At 40.1% G+C, this 20,509-nt stretch overlaps 1 protein-coding gene across 1 annotated transcript in view; it reads left to right on the top strand.

The window, feature by feature from the left end:
• Nucleotides 1–20,509, top strand: part of LOC124034941 (keratin-associated protein 5-1-like) — a 48,757-nt gene that overhangs the window by 2,805 nt on the left and 25,443 nt on the right. The window contains exons 3-4 of the mRNA XM_046348334.1: nt 504–618; nt 10,038–10,050. Coding sequence (XP_046204290.1) covers nt 504–618; nt 10,038–10,050 — 128 coding nt within the window. The remainder of the gene's footprint in view (nt 1–503; nt 619–10,037; nt 10,051–20,509) is intronic.

Here is a 20,509-nt window from a genome sequence, read left to right as displayed (position 1 = left end):
CTCTTTCCACACAGAGACCCACTCAGACCATTCCAAACCTCTTTCCACACAGAGACCCGCCCAGACCGTTCCAAACCACTTCGTACACAGAGACTCACCCAGAACATTCCAAACCTCTTTCCACACAGAGACCCACACATACCATTCCAAACCTCTCTCTACACAGAGACCCACACACCCCATTCCAAACCTCTCTCTACACAGAGACAGCTGATAATAAAGTAAGGCTGTTTACTCAATCACATCAAGGCCAGTTCTTGTAACTCATCTCTCCATGCGCACAAAAACTAGCTGCATTGCTAACAGTGTTAGCAATCTTCTCACATGCGACCTTTATATTAAGCAGTGTTGACAATTAGACTTTGGCTATGTGTACTCAGTAAATAGGAACAAAAAAAATCATGTCATTCACTGGTTTTACATACATTTATAAACAAACCCTGTAGGCAACGCGTTTTATTGGTTACAATAGAATTCCATTAGTATGTTTGCTGTTTAAATAGACATTGTGTGTGTGTGTGTGTGTGTGTGTGTGTGTGTGTGTGTGTGTGTGTGTGTGTGTGTGTGTGTGTGTGTGTGTGTGTGTGTGTGTGTGTGTGTGTGTGTGTGCGTGTGCGTGTGCGTGTGCGTGTGTGTGTGTGTGTGTGTGTGTGTGTGTGTGTGTGTGTGTGTGTGTGTGTGTGTGTGTGTGTGTGTGTGTGTGTGTGTGTGTGTGTGTGTGTGTGTGGGGCTGGCTGTGATTAGAGCCTTCATGTTAAAATGGGAGGCAGCGGAGGCTAAATCTGGAGCTGGTTAGTGGCTAAGGATGAGTTGAGAGAGACCAGGAAGATTTTTATCAAACACATGTAAGTGGGCAGTATGTCATTTATTTTCCCAGGATGGCAACACACACATGCACGAAACACACACGAATACACAAAATAGCTGACACATCCTGCATCTTTATGAGGACATACAAGCACATACAGTTCACACACACAAACACACACACACACACACTCCCATAAAAAACATAACCAACGAGAGAGATATACCTTAGCTCAGAGGGACAGTGAAACAACGAAGAAATTAAATTATAAAAAACACAACAGCAAAACTCCTTCAATGATATTAGGGGACTTTCCATTGTTGTGTTGCTACAGTAGCAGTGACATGTCACAGTTTCAGTGCAGTTCCTAATCTGATCAAGCTTTATGGTTCTTCCTGCTAATACCATCCATTCTGCTTTGAGGTGACGGGGGCAGCCAGTGGCTTTGCCCTCACGCTGATCAAATTCTCCCACAGATCTGAGATTGAGTTAAGACTCACGCCACTGCTGGCATAAACATATGAATGGGGAGCAAAGGAGATTGAGTAATGGCTGTTTTTTGGATGGGGATGTTGTGAAGGAGGGATGAGGCAGGATGATGTTTCCCATGTCATGGCACCCCCTAGAGGTAGGAGAAATTCTTCCTTCTCTCCCTTAAACCCCTCTACCCCCTCTCTCTATCTCTCTTCATTTTACTTTCTCTCTTTCCTTCCCTCATTCGCTCTTCTTTTCCTTCTTTTGTTCACTCCCTTTCTCTCTCTCTGACTTTTCCCTATAGTCTACAATCGTTTTACAGTATCACTAACATTCTGAGCACACAAAAATGTCCAGTCTTACATTCTTTCAAAATCAAGCCATATGAATTTGTGTAGGTCCCATCTACATTTTCAGAGTAGATGTATCTGCACATCCCAATGTTTCCACGTGACCTAAATATCAATAATAAATCAAAAGAGAATAGAGAATAGCATCTCATAAGATCCAGTGAAAAGGCTCTTATTAATACATTACTTAGAGATGGATATCCTCTTCCAATATTTTCACTTAAATAAACACGGACCTATATGTTTGGTCCTGCATATTATTCCTCCCTCAAAACTAATAACTGTTAAGATAATGTTTCCACCTAATATTTGCATGGAGAGAATGGCCTTCAATCCACCGCATCCTGTTTGGAATGAACCAGAAACATGTTTCCATTGATATCTATCTGAGAAGACTTTGGATCTTAAAACACACAGTTTTTTTTTCATTCCGAACTAGCAGATAAGACAACACCAGACAAACACACTCTAGATCCGCCTGCTGACTCAATGTAAGGTCACATACTCCTTCTATCCCACGGAGGGAAGTCCCCGATTAGAATAACTTTTCAAATGAATTTGATACTACTTTACTTGACCGCTTCCGAAACATGTTTGGGTTAGACATCATACGTAATGTATCTGTACTTTCATACAGGGGTTTAAAGGGCAGCTTAAAAGGCAGCAACGTCTGTCTGATATAAAAGGACTGTAATTCTATACACTGATGATGGATGTAAAGGATGCATTAGAGGGGTCATTGGTAAAACACCATACACATTTGAATAATGCTCTAATTGGTAAAAGCTTTGAACTTGTTGAGCCCAACGTGCAACGATAAAGGAGCTTTAACCGGCTGTAATAGATGAGACGGAGCAGTAAAACCTAAAGCAAACTATCTTGAAACAGGTATCTTTATGAAAGGGAATATCAAAGCAGAGCAGACATTTATTCATATTATATTTTGTATTTTAGTTAGCCACTAAATTATACATTTTTATTATTTAAACATTTTTACCCCCTTTTCATGGTATCTTGTCTCATCGCTACAACTCCCGTACAGGCTCGGGAGAGACGAAGGTCGAAAGCCATGTGTCCTCCGAAACACAACCCAACCAAGCCACACTGCTTCCCGGCCTGCCACAGGAGTCGCTAGTGGGCGATGAGACAAGGATATCCCTATCGGCCAAACCCTCCCTAACCCAGACGACGCTAGGCCAATTGTGCATCGCCCCACAGACCTCCCGGTCACGGACGGCTGCGACAGAGCCTGGGAGCGAACCCAGAGTCTCTGGTGGCACAGCTAGCACTGTGATGCTGTGCCCTAGACCACTGCGCCACCCAGGAGGCCTAAGTTATACATTTTGACGTTGAAAAATTCCCGGGCAAAAGCATTTACATATGGAATTGATAGGATAAAGATTACATTGTCATTATTTGAATCATTAATATGTTGTAGAATAGACGCAAATCAAAGTTGTATACTTCCTACACAGTTTGTACCTGCTTGAGCTGAGATTTGTGGGAATTGCATCATGGGTAGAGGGAAGGTGCAGGTAGCCTAGTGGTTAGAACGTTGGGCCAGTAAACGAATGGTTGCTAGATTGAATCCCTGAGCTGACAAGGTAAAAATCTGTTGTTCTACACCTGAACAAGGCAGTTAACCCACTTTTCCTAGGATGTCATTGTAAATACGAATGTGTTCTGACTTACCTTATTAAATAAAGGTTAAATAGGTAGTGGGTTCTGAGCTGTTTTGTATCACCGATAGTGAGATGCTCTGACCCTGGCGGTCAGTCTGAGACTGACACAGTCCTGGCAGTTAGTCTGTGCATAAAGTTAATCTATGAGATTCTCTGCTTGACCCCTGTCTGGTATTTGGTCTCCCAGTAAGCTCTACATCTGGAAGAACACTCTGATGTTGTGGATGTGACAGACTCTGCAGCTTAGTGTGTTACTGCCAAGCCAACAAAGTTGTTGCCTTCTTGCTTAAGTTTCCATGCAAACACACAACTCTGAACTTAGACACGTGATTTGTAATGTGTGATGAACTCAAAGGTTTAATATTTGATTTTAGGGGGCAGTGTTTGGAAGTTCGGATGAATGACATGCCAAAAGTAAACTGCCTGTTACTCAGGCCCAGAAGCTAGGATATGCAAATAATTGGTAGCATCTCTTAAGTCCCTCTTCTACAACTGTGAAGGGGTTCTCCAAAGTGATTTACAGTCCCGGGGGGAAAATACTGACAATCGATGTTCTGTTCATCAGAGAAGCCATCAAGTTGAATGACTTTGCCAGGTCTGCAGTTCAATGCATTCTAGCAGATATCCATAGACTTCTGTCATTGCATGCTAGCAGATATCCATAGACTTCCAGTCATTGCGCTAGCGCTAGTTACCAACTTCTTTCAAAATTCATGCAAAGAAAAAAAAATGGCATCCACGAGTTCATCTGACTCTGTGGAAGTAGACAAAGGGTATCATTGTCAAAATACTGAGTATCCCTTTAATATTTCATGCCATTTAGACTTTCTGCCTCTAAAATGAAACATTGGGTGTTCCTTATCTAGTTCTCACTCTAATGTAACAGCTTAATTTAGCAGTCATTCATTGGCAATGATTGGAGCTCATTATTTGACTAAATAAATATATATATTACTTTTTTACTAGGCAAGTCAGTTAAGAACAAATTCTTATTTTCAATGACGGCCTAGGAAAAGTGGGTTAACTGCCTGTTCAGGGGCAGAACGACAGATTTTGTACCTTGTCAGCTCGGGGATTTGAACTTGCAACCTTTCAGTTACTAGTCCAATGCTCTAACCATTAGGCTACGCTGCCGCCCCTTGCAAGGCAAGGAGCAGAATGATTTCCTTTCGTGGGCTTCAGGTTTCGGGGGGCTTCAGAGACCAACAAACAGTCTTTCAGTGTCCACTCAAAGAAATAAACAAAGTGGAAATACGGGGCTTCCTACTCCAAATAATGAGTGTGTATATTAATTAGGGATATGCCTGCTAGCTCAGCAGAGAAGTTAAGTAGTGCTATCATCATAACTCAATCATCGGTTTGCGATGGCATCCTCTGTAGAGTCAAAATATTGTCTGTGTGTATAACAAAACTAATATTTCAGGCAAAACCCTGAGAAAAATCAAACCAGGAAGTGCCTTCTATTTTGAAAACTCCATGTTCCATACCCTCCCATTGCTCCATTTAAAGGGATATCAACCAGATTCCTCTTCCTATCGCTTCCTCAAGGTGTCAACAGTCTTCAGACATAGTTTCAGGCTTTTATTTTGAAAAATGAGCCAGAACGATAACATGAGTGGTCACATGAGTTTTTCTTGCGGAACAGAATTTGGACAGCTATTGTTTTTTCCTCCTACTGTGAAAGACATTTGCGGTTGATTTACTATTGATTATATATTTTAAAAACAACCTGAGGATTGATTATAAAAACATTTTACATGTTTCTGTGGACACTACGGATATTATTTGGTATTTGTCTGTGTTGTCGTGACCGCTCTTTCCTGTGGATTTCTGAACATAATGCGCCAAACAAATGGAGGTATTTTGGATATAAAAATAATCTTTATGGAACAAAAGTAACATTTATTGTGTAACTGGGAGTCTCATGAGTGAAAATATCCAAAGATCATCAAAGGTAAACGATTCATTTGATTGCTTTTCTGATTTTTGTGACCAAGATTCCTGATGCTAAGTGTACTTAATGTTTTTTCATGCGATCGATAAATTTACACAAACGCTTGGATTGCTTTCGCTGTAAAGCATCATTTCAAAATCTGAGATGACTAGTGGATTAAAAAAAGGCTAAACTGTGTTTTGCAACATTGCACTTGTGATTTCATGAATATGAATATTTTTAGTAATATTACTTGACTTGAGGCGCTATGCTATTCAGCGGTTGCGGATGACAATTATCCCGCTTAAGGAGTTAACCACATCTGCTGCCATCAGTGACTTGATCATACGTCCAATGCCTGCTGGCCAACTAGGGCTACTTATTATGTTTGTGCAATACAAATCCAGTTGTTATCTTGCCTTGTTAAAAGACAAATACAAGTTGCTTCATCTTTTGTAGGAAAACTGAATGTGGCCACTATTCCTTATATTAACTGTGTTGCATACACTATATAATTGTGTGTGAGTGTATGTGTGATCCCATGCCATTTTAATTCTCTGTATTCAGGGCATGGTGGGAAACTGAGCAGGACCTGAAGATTATTAGTTTTGTTAGGCTCCCCGAGTAACCTGCTGCATGGATTCCACCTGACGATCTGTTCACCATCTGCCATGGACTGTCTCCCCCTGTCTGGTACAGGTACCCTGCCACACTCCCCCCTCTCTCCCGAGTTGTCGCTCGCCTCCAGCACACACACACTGTTCGGGCGAGTGACTCTGAACCTACCATGGCTTGCTCCAAGTCGTTATGTTTTTTCTTGTGCTTTATGCTACTTACTCATGACTCCTGCGTTCTTTGTTGACTATGAACACTGTCCCCCGACCATGGGACAGACTATGTTTGTTCCCACACTCGGGACTCTGACTCTCTATTGGTTACATGGACTCTTGGCCTCCAATCCTATTTTAATCACCTCTCGCTGGCTTTGTATTCATGTCACATGATGAAATTGCTGTACAATATGATCTTGCTGCCATCTGATGCACATTCAAATGTCATGAAAAAAATCAACACTGCAGAGCTCTCCTTGTCCTCTGCCGTTCCCTGATTGTATAACTGCTGATGATATCTGGAAATGTGCACAGTATACCCTGACCCATCTACAGTTGCTAACCCCAATTCTGACTTGTGCTCTGATATCTGCTTCACTGATTCTTGCTCTCATAAAAGCCTGGGTTATCTGCACGTTAACACTAAAAGCTAATTAACTAAAATGTATCAATTGAAAGTGTGGGGTCACAGTTCCAATCCAGATGTGTTGGTCTGAGTCGTGGATAGGAATGAGTTTTTTGAACACTGATTTTAACCTTTCTGGTTCTAACCTTTTTCAGCAAGACAGATCTTACAAAGGTGGTGGAGTGGCAATCTTTACCAAGGAACACCTTCAGTGCCCATTTGTCTCTACTAAGCCTGTCCCCAAACAATTAGATTGAATGATTTTAAGGATTAAACTTTCAAATTGCTCTTTGTTGACTGTTTCTGGGTGTAATCATCCACCATCAGCACCTGCCTGTACCCTAATTACCCTAAGCTTCTCCTGGCCACTTACACTAAGTCTGAATTAGTCCTGCTTGGTGACCTGATTTGCTAATTACCTTTCTCAAAGAGTGCAGTGTATAAAGTCAGAACATCTGTTATCTCAGCCACTGCCTGTCACCAAGGGAGTACCCCAAGTCTTGATCCTAGGCCCCACACTCTTCTCAATTTAACTCAGCAACATAACTCAGGCAGCAGGAAGCTCTCTCATCCATGTATATGTAGATGATACAGTCTTATACTCAGCTGGCCCCTCCCCGGATTTTGCGTTAAATGCTCTACAACAAAGCTTTCTTAGTATCCAACAAGCTTTCTCTGCCATTAACCTGGTTCAGAACACCTTCTAAACAAAGGTCACGTGGTTTGGTTAGAAGAGTGCCCCTCTCCCCAAAGGTGTGATTACTACCTATGAGGGTTTAGATCTTGAGGTAGTCACCTCATACAAGTACTTGGGAGTATCGCTAGATGGTACACTGTCTTTCTCTCAGCACATATCAAAGCTGCAGGCTAAGGTTAAATCTAGACTTGGTTTCCTCTAACGTAATTTCAACCCAGCTGCCAAACTAACCCTGATTCAAATGACCATCCTATCCATGCTAGATTACGGAGGTGTAATGTATAGATCGGCAGGTAAGAGTGCTCTGGAGCGGCTAGTTGTTCTTTACCATTTGGCCATCACATTTGCCACCAATGCTCCTTAAAAGACACATCACTGCACTCTATAATCCTCTGTAAATTGGTCATCTCTGGATACCCATCACAAGACCAAATGGTTTATGCTTATTTATAAAACCCTCTTAGGCCTCACTCCCCCCTATCTGTGTCATGCCCTGACCTTAGAGAGCCTTTTTAATTCTCTATTTGGTTAGGTCGGGTTTAATTTGGGTGGGCATTCTGGTTTTTCTATTTCTTTGTTGGCCGGGTATGGTTCCCGATCAGAGGCAGCTGTCTATCATTGTCTCTGATTGGGGATCATACTTAGGCAGCCCTTTTTCCCACCTGAGATTGTGGGATCTTGTTTTTGCATAGTTGCTGTCTAGCCCTGCAGAACTTTCCACACTGCGCTTTGGTCTCATTCATCTAACGACGGACGTAACAATCTGAGATACCTACTGAAGCCCTCATCCTCCACATACAACACCCGTTCTGCCAGTCACATTCTGTTAAAGGTCCCCAAAGGAAACACATCCCTAGGTCGCTCCTCTGTTCAGTTTGCTGCAGCTAGTGACTGCAAAAACCACTCAAACTGGATAGTTTCTTCATTCAAAGATTCAGTCATGGACACTCTTCGTGACAGTTGTGGCTGCTTCGTGTGAGTGATAGTTGCCTCTACCTTCTTGCCCTTTGTGCTGTTGTCTGTCCCCAATAATGTTCTTCCCATGTTTTGTGCTGCTTCCATGTTGTGTTGTCATGTGTTGCTGCCATGCTATGTTGTTGTCTTAGGTCTGTATTTATGTAGTGATGGGGTGTCTATCTTTTCGTGATGTGTGCTTTGTCCTATATTTTTTACATTTATTTTTATCCCAGCCCTTGTCCCCGCAGGAGGCCTTTTGCCTTTGGTAAGTCTTCATTGTAGATAAGAATTTGTTCTCAACTGAATAAATACAGTTTAAATAAAAAATAAACCTTTCCTGATAATCTTCTGTGTGCTCATTCTTCACTAGAGAGTAAGGGCTCTAATTTAATCTGTATGGCTGACGTGTTACAGATTGGGAGCTAGAAGTGCAAAGTAATTTCCAATTGCACCGACATACTGTATGCAGTGTTTACTGTGAATGCAGTCTCCACAAACGCCAGGACATTGCCTTTACAATTTCAATCATGCTGTAACACTGAACTTCAGCTAAACAGATTGAATAGAGCCCAAACTGTTCACACTCAGCCCAAGGAAATAAACAAAGAGCAGCATTTCTGAAAATCAAAAACTCAATTCAATAGACCAAAATTGATTGAATTATCACAATAATACAGTTTATGCTATTTGATTCATGTCGTACTACCATGAAGATCACTGATTTTAACTTTACGAGAGATTCCTTTGACGATAGAGCACAGGAGGTTGGTGGCAACTTAATTGGGGAGAATGGGTTTGTGGAAATGGCTGGAGCGGAATCAGTGGAACGGTGTCAAATATGTTAAACACATGGTTTCCATGTGTTTGATGCCATTCCATTTTCTCCATTCCAGCCATCCACTGAGATATAGTCCTTAAAGCGTAATTCCTGCAGTTAGTAGTTATGGCATGTTGAGTGGTGTGGCTTGCATTAGGATAGTTTATTTGTGTGTGCTTGTGTGTGTGTGTGCGTGCGTGTTTGTGTGTGTGTGTGTGTGTGTGTGCGTGTGTGTGTGAGGAATAGAAAGACAGACACACAGAGAGGGAGGAAGAGGGAAGAGAGATATGAACATGGAAAGTTAGATGTGATTCATGGCGTTCTGCAGGTTATAACTCATTTCAAAGTGAATGTTCTGCCTGTGTGAATGCATCCGTCCATAATGCCCTTGACAGAATGGAAAGCACAGCCGATGTTCCATATCTAAAGACAGACATTTTGGTTGTGACTTTGAAATCAAACCCTATAAATTACCCTTATTGTCGCATCAGAAAAGTCCCATTCATAAAGAACCTTTTGCAATGGGGACATTTTGTCATGGAGAAAAGGCTATCATTTGAAATTTAATGAGGCCTATTAAAGAATCAAATGAATATCCTATGAATAGAAATGGTTTGACAGAGCTTCAATATCTCTTGGTTGATCCTTTTCAACCCGAAGTTATGGAGCAAATGTATTCAGCGACAAACAGAAGAAAATAAAAACAATAACAACAATAACAGCAATGAAAACAATAGAGTAAAGAGACAATTAGCCTGTCTTTATGAGACGAGCTCATTAACATTAAACTGTTATAGAGGAACACCCAGTAGTCTCCATTACAACACGCTAGGAGAAAACTCCCTGTTGGCCAGGCTATTTTATTCATTTTAATTAATGACTGATTTAATTTGTTTATAATTTAAGCAAGGTGGAGTGTGGTGCTAAACTCTAAGTTTAAATTTCCATTTCTCAGGCAGTTGTGAACTGTTATCAGCAGTTTCACTCCTTGCCCATGCTACCAAAGGGTAAACAATCACAATAAACATGTGTGTGTGTTTCTGCAGCCTACTGCATCCTTACTTCTGTTTGTAATAAAGGCAGATACATACACTCAGTTTATTAGGTATACCATCTAGTACCGGGACGGACCCCTCTTTACCTCCAGAACAGCTTGAATTATCTGGGGCATTCTACAAGGTGTGGCAAATATTCCATAGGGATGTTGGTCTGTGCTGATGCGTTGACATCACACAGTTGCTGCAGATTGGATGGCGAACAGACCATTCCATCTCATACCAAAGATGCTCTATTGGGTTAAACTGAACTCGCTGTCATGTTCCAGGTTATGTCTTTCCACTCCTCAATTGTATAAGCGTCTCACTGTAGCCGCTTATTTTAGCTGATTGGAGTGGAACCCGGTGTTGTTGTCTGCTGCAATAGCCCATCCATGACAAGGATCAACGAGTTGTGCGTGCCAAGATGACGTTCTGCATGCCACTGTTGTACTGCGCAGTTATTTGTCTGTTTGTGTCAGCTTGCACGATCCTTGCCCTTCTCCTTCTCATCAACAAACTGTTTTCTCTCACAGGACTGCCGCTGACTGGATGTTTTTTGGTTTGTTCCACCATTCTCTGTAAACCTTAAACACTATTGTGGGTGAAAAGCCCAGGAGGCCGGACGTTTCTGAGATACTGGATCTGGCACAACTGGCACTGGCAATCATACCACGCGCAAAGTTGCTTAAGTCACTCGTTTTGCCCATTCAATCGGTAACTGAATCCCTCGATGCCTGTCTGCATGCCACGTGACTCACTACTGTCTGTAGGAGGGATCCTTTTACATTAATGGGTTGATGTACCTAATAAACCATGTATTTGGTATGCAGATATTTAGCTGGGATATTTGTGGACAACAAAGTGTGTCTCTCTTAAACGTTCAGCTATGATTATTATTTTAATCTCGCGTGTCAGTTACTGTTGAAGTTGTGGACTACTGATAAAACACTACTTTTTCATGGAGGAAAGACCTTTACTACAATTAAGTGTAACAAAACGACCCAGCCTTTTGGGGCGATTAAACCCAATATAAATACAGGTCGTATCTGGGGCTTAAACCTGGTGTCTGAAATAATGACTCAGCCCTCAGTACAGCCATGTGTCAGTTGTGGCGCTCTGGGGTTTATGAATCTCTTACACAGGGTTAACTGCTTTAATAATGAGGGTGCCTTTATGTCAGTGCCCACACGCACACACGTGCACACACACTACTGCACCACAGCACTCCATGAATCAGCACAGCGCCCAATTTCTCAGCACATTCAGAGGGAGGACGGCACCTTAAGTCTCCAAATGAAAGGTCTAATGCCCCTGCATTGATTTTTTCTTCTTTAATTTGTGGCTTATTATGGCTGTCTCTTCCTGTGTAGAGTAAGAGGGGGGGTACAGAGAGATGGAGAGAGAGATGGTAGGGAGTGATGTCAGTAATAAGTGCATAAACTGGTGGATAGCTATAAACTCCAGAACCCATAGACCATGAAACCATCCCAGCCTCCATTTTATCTTTCTCCATTCAGTCTCCACTGTCTGATATGAGAAATCAGAGGGAGAGAGGTGCTGATGTGTGACAAGCAGAATAGTAGATGGACCTGTGTGTCTCAGTTGGAGTTCTTTTTAATTTAACCTTTATTTAACTTGGCAAGTCAGTTAAGAACAAATTCTTATTTACAATGACGGCCTATCCCACCCAAACCCTCCCCTAACCCGGACGACACTGGGTCAATTGTGCGCCACCCTATGGGACTCCCGATCATGGCCAGTTGTGATACAGCCAGAGATCAAACCAGGGTCTGTAGGGATGCCTGTAGCACTGCGGTGCAGTGCCTTAGACTGCTACGCCACTCTGGAGCCCCTAAAGGTAAAAGCCTAAAGGATGTAAAGGTCCAATCTGGGTTGCAATTAAGTAGGGGAAAGCTGGGACAAAAGTAACATGGGACAAAAGTGACACGCCCTTTTTCTCATATAACACAAAAGCTAGAATGACTAGTGAAGTCAGCATGTTCCTAATGCAGAGGATACACTCCCTGCAAAACAGCCCAGTCCGACTATGTTTTGCCAAGTTATCAACAAAATGTGGTTTTGAGCAATGTAATTTTTTTTCTTAACTCATCTAGTGACTAAATGACAGCATAGGTTTCAAATATCATACTAGCTAGTCTTAGGTGTTAGCATGGGAGAAGTTACAGGAGAGATGGGTGGGACAAAATGAACACAATCCTAACTGATGACCTGGAATCAAATTTAAATTGTAATTTATGTACACACAATTCTATCCGATTGTATCCTATTCATATTGCTTTTTTAATGTTAGCAAAATATCAACAAGTGAACGAATATTTTAAAATGATATATGACATCTTTAGAATTATGATTGAATCAATTGACTTGATGGATCAGCTTCTCACATAAGCTTTCATCGACTGGTTAGTCGTTAAAAATATATATCTTTATGATTCTGGGTGTCAATTACCTTAGCTATGGAAATGTGTTGAGCATGATGAGTTTGCGGTTTGTGAAGAGAATAAAAACGTTTTTGTCGATCAAGACATGAGGAGTGCGCATGAAAAGGACAGCTGGAGCGCACCCGATTGATCCAGCTAAGCATGAGAACCATTGCAAATGGTGACATATATCTTCTACTGCATTTCCGTTACAGTGACATGAGAAAATGATGGTTAATATACAGTAGCTATTATGTGATCGATTTTAGTCCGATTAAAAAATATTGTGGTTGTGCAACATTGCAATGTTGACGCATGGTTAATTTTCATTCATTTCAAAACTATAGCATTATTTATTAAAATCGACATGAACATGAAATTATGGCTGATGAATGTAACGAGTTTTACAAAGCAGAAACATGGCAATAAGACAGCTATTGTGCACTTCTTGCCAGCTGTTACTTCCATCCTAAACCTGTGTTACTCCCGACCTTCCGGCATGTACAAAAGTAACGCTTCTGTAGTTCTGTTCTCTGACTATTTAATTCAATCGAATTTACCCTATAAAGGAAATTATAGTTGCTAATGGTAGAAGACATACACTACTGGTCAAATTTTTTAGAACACCTACTTATTCAAGGGTTTTCTTTATTTGGACTATTTTCTGCATTGTAGAAAAATAGTCAAGACATCAAATCTATGAAATAACACATATGGAATCATGTAGTAACCAAAAAAGTGATAAACAAATCAACATATATATTATATTTGAGATTCTTCAAATAGCCACCTGTTGCCTTGATGGCAGCTTTGTTACTACATGATTCCATATGTGATATTGCATAATTTTGATGTATTTACTATTATTTGACAATGTGGAAAATAGTGAAAAATAAAGAAAAACCCTTGAATGAGTAGGTGTTCTAAAACTTTTGACCGGAAGTGTGTATACGTTGTCTCTGAGTAATTACTTTCGTCCCAGTTCTCCCTTCCTTACTGTGATTGTTTTCAATTAATAAAATGGATGAAAAGAAAGTAAAAATAGCTTATTAGTCTCTCCAATAAGAACTCTCTTTCTTATTGGCTATTACCTTATTTACCTCCTGGAGATTTCACCAGGCAGGCCAAAACTCCTTCCCACCAAAACAGGTGATGTTTTCAAACAGATCTTACACTAACAGGGCATTATCACACTCAAACAAATACTGGGTTGTTTGAATGGCCCATTTTCTGGGTTGCAGGCATTGTTTCACTTAGTTGGGTTGTTTTCTTTAAAACGACCACGGTTGGGATGTTAATGCCAGGTTATTGATGTTGGGTTATTGAGATATGACCCATTGGATTTGTTAATTCTCCCACCGAATCTAGGTGATCAAAATGATCCAGCAAGCTAGTCAACGAGAATGGGCAAGGCACTGTGAGTAAAATGCTAGCTAGTTAAGGTCTGGGGACTGCTGACATTACTAATCATCCATTAAGGTTAAATAGACCTCGCTATCATAATTACATATTATCTCAGTCATGATAGTTAGCAACAACCCCTTGCATGCTTGATCATTAGCTAGCTAGCTAGCTACTTTTCTAAAATGTATTAACTTAGTTGGCAAGCTAGCAAACTATTTTATTTAGCTGTGTGTGGTAGCAAAAATTGTAGGTTTTTGTTTAAGTGTGGCTAGCTGGCTAGCTACATCAATGCATGTAGGAAGCTTGTCTTCTGTAGGCCTAATGTTAACATTACTGTGTGGTGCTTTGTTTCACTTCAGGTAGCCAGTTAATAACTCACCCGGTCTGGCTAGCTAGATCAGATAGCTAGCTATTGATTTAACTAAGCTAGCTAGGCCTATTTTTTACTGAGTTAGCTAGCTGGCTAGCTAGTGTCAGTCTGGATGCAGACACAGTTACTTTAGGTAGCAATAGCTATCTAGCTAGCTACATATTGAAATGAAAGGAGTGTCTAAGTTTTTCATCCAAGCTTAAGCTATCCATTTTGATTCTCCACCTAATAAAAGGGGGCAGTATTTTCACGTCCGGGTGAAAAGCATGCCCAAAGTAAACTTCCTGTCACTCAGGCCCAGAAGCTAAGATATGCATATAATTGGTAGATATAGATAGACAACACTCTAACGTTTCTAAAACTGTTAAATATATGTCTGTGAGTATAAAAGAACTGATACGGCAGGTGAAACTCCGAGGACAAACCACCCCCCCACAAAACATTTCAACTTACTACTGTTTTCAATGGCTAGTACTATAATTATAAGCCCAAGTCCTCCCAAATTGCAGTTCCTAGGGCATCCACTATATGTCAACAGTCTTTAGAAAGGGTTTCAGGCTGATTTTTGGAAAAATGACCCAGATATTTTAGTTTTTCTAGGTGGCTCCTATTTTGGCTGTAGTGTTTCCAAGCATGTGGAAGAAAACACGTTCTTTATTATTTATCTCCGGTAATGAACATACTATTCTCCATCTTATATTTTATCATTTATTTGCGTATTAGGATACCTAAGGTTTGATTATACATTTTAATAGACTTGTTTGGAAAAGTTTATTAGTAATGTTTGGGCTTCATTTTCTATGAATTTTGATGGAGGGAAACTGAGTCAATTATTGACTGAAGCGCGCCAGCTAAACTGAGTTTTTATGCATATAACGAAGGACATTATCGAACAAAAGGACCATTTGTAATGTAACTGGGACCTTTTGGGGTGCCAACAGAAGAAGATCTTCAAAGGTAAGGCATATATTATATCGCTATTTCTGACTATCGTGTCGCAACTCCCTGGTTGAAAATTATTTGTTATGCATTTGTGTGCTGGGTGCTGTCCTCAGATAATTGCATGGTTTGCTTTCGCCGTAAAGCCTTTTTGAAATCTGACACAGCGGCTAGATTAACAACAAGTTAAGCTTTATTTTGATGTATTGCACTTGTGATTTCATGAAAGTTAGTTATTAAGTTATTTATAGTAATATCATTTGATTTTGGTGCTCTGCCATTTCACCAGACGATGTCGAGGTGTCCCGCTAGTGGCACGCCTATCCCAATGAAACTGTTTTATTGTTATGTCTCTGTACCCCAATTCACAGACACTAGAGGCTGCATGGCCCTGAGTGCTTCTCCCACCACCAGTTCACCGAATGCTGGTAGCTAACTTTACATATTGAAATGAAAGTAGTGTCTCCAATGTTCATCCATGTTTATCCTGTTGATCCTACCCCCTACTATTTCGAACATTCTGTTAAAAATCGCGCAACATTTCAGCGCCCTGCTACTCATGCCAGGAATATAGTATATGCATATGATTAGTATGTGTGGATAGAAAACACTCAGACGTTTCTAAAACTGGTTAAATCACAGCTGTGACTATAACAGAACGTGCGTTTCATCGAAAAGCGCAGGAAAATCTGATCACTGAAAATTGGAAAATATATCAATGCGCCACTTGAATGTATTGTTGAATGGAAACCACATTACCTGGAGCCGAGATTGCAATTCCTACAGCTTCCACACGATGTCACCAGTCTTGTCAATTGCCTAGGCTTTGTTTCTTGGTCAAACGAAGAAGAGACAGCCCATTTCTTCCGGTCTCCGACCGGATATTTTGGAGTAGAAATTTCTAAACATGATTTGAAGACGTGAAGCTATTGAATATACATCGCCCGTGATCAATTTGATAGATTATTAACGTTTACTAATAACTAAAGTTGCATTACAAAAGTATTTCGAAGTGTTTTGTGAAAGTTTATCGTCAACTTTTTTAATTTAAAAAAATGACGTTGCGTTATAAAACGCTGTTTTTTCCTTACTCACACAGTCTTCATAGATCGATATCTAGGCTATATATGGACCGATTTAATCGAAAAAAGACCCAATAGTGATGTTTATGGGACATCTAGGAGTGCCAACAAAGAAGATCGTCAAAGGTAATGAATGTTTTATATTTTATTTCTGCGCCGACTATGCTAGTTATTTTGTTTACGTCCCCTGCGGGTCTTTTGGGGTGTTGCATGCTATCAAATAATAGCTTCTTCTTGCTTTCGCCGAAAAGCATTTTAAAAATCTGACTTGTTGGCTGGATTCACAACGAGTGTAGCTTTAATTCAGTAGTCCTGCATGTGTGTTTTAATGAACGTTTGAGTTTTAACGAGTGCTATTAGCATTTAGCATAGTGCATTTGCATTTCCAGATGTCTAGATGGGACGCCTGCGTGTCGGGTCGACCTAAGAGGTTATCCATGTTGTCTGTCCCCTAAAACCATGTTATGTCTTAGTCCCCAGATTCTAAAGATGACATGATCCTGAGAGTGTTTCTCCCACCACCAGTAACAAGTTGGAAAGAAGACTGCCCGCCCAAGCATTGATGAGGCCCGAATGTCATATTGTAGCGTAAGTATACATGTGGAATATTGAATATATTTCATATGTAATACTGGAAACCAGAGGTGGGAAGTAACTAATTACAAATACTCGTGTTACTGTAGTTCTTTGTATTTTTCAAAGTCAGTAATTTGATTTATACTTGATTAAAATGTCACTGAAGTAACAGTACTTCTACTTGAGTAGGCTATTTCAGTATTCTTCCCACCCCTGCTGCAAACTATGCACAAAGTGTCTGGACTTAACTCAATGCATATTAATATCCTGCACACAGCAATAGTGGTTAGCCTAGTGGTTAGAGTGTTGGAATAGTAACAGAAAGGTTGCAAGATTGAATCCCAGAGATGACAAGATGACAAGATGACACGGCAGTAAACCTACTGTTCTTCGGCCATTATTGAAAATGAAAATTTGCTCTTAAATGACTTGTCTAGTTAAATAAAGGTAAAATAAATGGACTGTATGTGACTATAGCCTGTTCTGAGCAAAAGGAAACACAATAATGTTGTGTGTATGTGTGGGCTTGTGCAAGAGTGTGAATGTCTTGTTTATTGTTCAACATGTTATATCCATATTCTCTAATCCCCAGGTTGGAACCAATATGGCTGAATATCTCCACCAGACGACCAAAAGAACAAGAGACCCAAACCATTCGTTTTGACTCTCGGGGACAATCACCTCTACTCCCTGGCATTCACTATCATGAGTGTTTTCTTGTTCTACATGAATATTCAAACAGAACATGTGTACCTGGTAGGGGGTGGTAAAGTGTTTGTTTTTTTCTACTGTGATTTTCAAATTATGTATTGTGCTTCTAAATGTTTTGTTTATTTGTGTGTTTCTTTAGCATGACTTCATTCTGTACTGAAATTAAAATCTGAAAATAAACATTTGTATTTTATCTACAATTTGTCATGGTTGGCCATATGTCATTTTAATAATTTCATAGACTATGTAGTAACGTCGAAACATTGATTGTTATTGTTAGAAGTATATGTACCTTTAGAAAATTAACAGATTATGTAATAGAGAGACGGTATGTCACGCCCTGGTCGAAGTATTTTGTGTTTATCTTCATGTATTGGGTCAGGCCAGGGTGTGGCATGGGTTTTTGTATGTGGTGTGTATATATTGGGATTGTAGCTAGTGGGGTGATCTAGCAAAGTCTATGGCTGTCTGGAGTGGTTCTCAATCAGAGGCAGGTGTTTATCGTTGTCTCTGATTTAGGCAGCCATATTCTTTGAGATTGTCGTGGGTGATTGTCCTTAGTGTCCTTGTTCCTGTCTATGTGTTAGTGTACACAAGTATAGGCTGTTTCGGTTTTCGTTACGTTTATTGTTTTTTTGTAGTGTTTGTATTTAGATTCGTGTTACGTTTGTTTATTAAATTATGGATCGCAATCTACATGCTGCATTTTGGTCCGACTCTCCTTCACCACAAGAGAAGCGTTACACGGTATAAAAAAATTCCTAGCAATAAAATAAGAAATAAACCATTTCTGGTTAAAAAATACATTAATAATAAAAACCTAGCAAAAGAGTAAAAAGCAACCCACTGCTTGGTTAAAATAAACCCATTTTTGATTAAGTCAAGTATTATTCCAACCTCATGGTATAGAATAAATAAAACACATGTCACGACTTCAATGGCCTTCTAGACACCGCCGATCCACTTTTCATTTTCTATTTGTTTTGTCTTTGTCTTACACACCTGGTTTCAATCCCTCAATTACTTGTTCATTATTTAACCCTCTGTTCCCCCATGTTTGTTTGTGAGTAATTGTTTATTGTATTGCGGTCTGTATTTGTGGCCTTGTATTTATACAACGTGTATTGTGATATATTTGAGTAAAATTGCTTTCATTACTCATATCTGCTACACACAGACGCTTTACAACACATAAATTATGTTTTTGACTGTACTGGGACTTTAAGAGTCTGGTGCTAGCAATGCTAGGGCAGTGGGTTTGTATGCTGCTGTGGTCCCATTTACTTTGTATGCCTATGTACTGTACTCACTCTTCTGTAGGTCTAAAAACATCTGCTAACACCTGAGCCATTGTGATACTAAGAACTCTACAATTCTTGTCATTTAGATTCTAAACTACAGCTATTTTCCTTGGAACTTATTCTTTGCTTGGGGAAACAGAAATGTCTTGGCCCAAAAAAGAGAATGGCTACATATCGTTCTTCTCCTGACATTCAATTTGAGTGGGTAGTGCAGAGTTGACTGACAACTGTTGGCGAGAGATGGATACTATCAGATGACACTCTGTGTTGGTGTCAGTTCAACAAAATAGTACAGTAAAATCTACTGTAGAGATACAGTATGTGTGTGCGCACATGTGTGCGAGTGTGTGCATATGTGTGAGCATGTGTGTCTGTGCGTGTGTGTATGTGCACATGTGTGTGTGTGTGTGTGTGTGTGTGTGTGTGTGTGTGTGTGTGTGTGTGTGTGTGTGTGTGTGTGTGTGTGTGTGTGTGTGTGTGTGTGTGTGTGTGTGTGTGTGTGTGTGTGTGTGTGTGTGTGTGTGTGTGTGTGTGTGTGTGTGTGTGTGTGTGTGCGTGTGTGTGTGTGCATCCCAAATACAACAACATTTAATGTAGTTCAAATTACCTTTAAAAGCTTCCACAAGGTGATACAATATTTTGACAGCCTAATCGAATGTATGCAGTCATATCTGTTTCACTGTGTATTTATTTCAAATGGGGATTGCAAACCGATAGCCCAGCTGCTTACATTTAGAAATATGGCAGAGGAACGTTTACACTTTGCCCCCTTTTCCTTACCCGGCGAGAATGTTTGTCTCCCCAGTTTGTCTCCCCCGTCCTCTCTACAGATATATCTTAATTTCAGTCAGTTTGCTACAGCAGAAAAATAATCTTGCAGCAACAGGAAATGTGAATTATGTGGATTATAACTATTGGACATTTTTTTGTAGGGGTTCATCATTTTTTTGTTAGGGCAAATAAAGTCTGACATTTTAATGTGGAAATTACAAACTTTAAAAGCATTTTTAAACCTCAACTACAGTACAAGTTAAAACATATCTGCTGTACAGGAAAATGCCCAGGAACAAAAGAGTGATCAAATTAAGATCCTACATCTACACATCACGGGAAACCGTGCAACTCCTGTCCCGGTGAATTTGTGGCACACTCACCAAGTTTTAAAACAAATTCATTACCAACCTCCTACTGTCCATTTGTAAGGCAGAGTGATCTATAAATATTTACTGTAACGCAAATACACAGCCTGTTGCTTTTTTTGCACCTGGAAACCTGTTGCTAGATTCAATTTGTGGATCTCGGACATGTTGAGTCTGAGCATGTTGATGAAGTTTGGCTGTCAAACATTTGAAAAAATCTAATTTAAATGTGATTTACGATTCAACTTCTGTATGATTCTGTATGGTGTTTCTCAGTTAAATCAAACTTCGACTCTGCTGTGTTTTTCCTCCTGTCTTCAATGACTATGTTAATACGTGATGAATAAATAAAATGGAACATAGTTCATATTTTACATCTGAATACTAGATAGATTAAAATGAGTCCAGACATAAACAGTAAAATTGATCCATCACAAGAATACATATACACTGAGTGGTCAAAACATCAGAAACACATGCTCTTTCCATGAAACAGACTGACCAGGTGAACCAAGTGAAAGCTGTTATCCCTTCTTGATGTCACTTATTAAATCC

The sequence above is a fragment of the Oncorhynchus gorbuscha genome, linkage group LG05, assembly GCF_021184085.1.
Source record: "Oncorhynchus gorbuscha isolate QuinsamMale2020 ecotype Even-year linkage group LG05, OgorEven_v1.0, whole genome shotgun sequence".
In the NCBI taxonomy this organism is placed as follows: Eukaryota; Metazoa; Chordata; class Actinopteri; order Salmoniformes; family Salmonidae; genus Oncorhynchus; species Oncorhynchus gorbuscha.
This window is presented reverse-complemented; position numbering and strand designations above follow the sequence as displayed.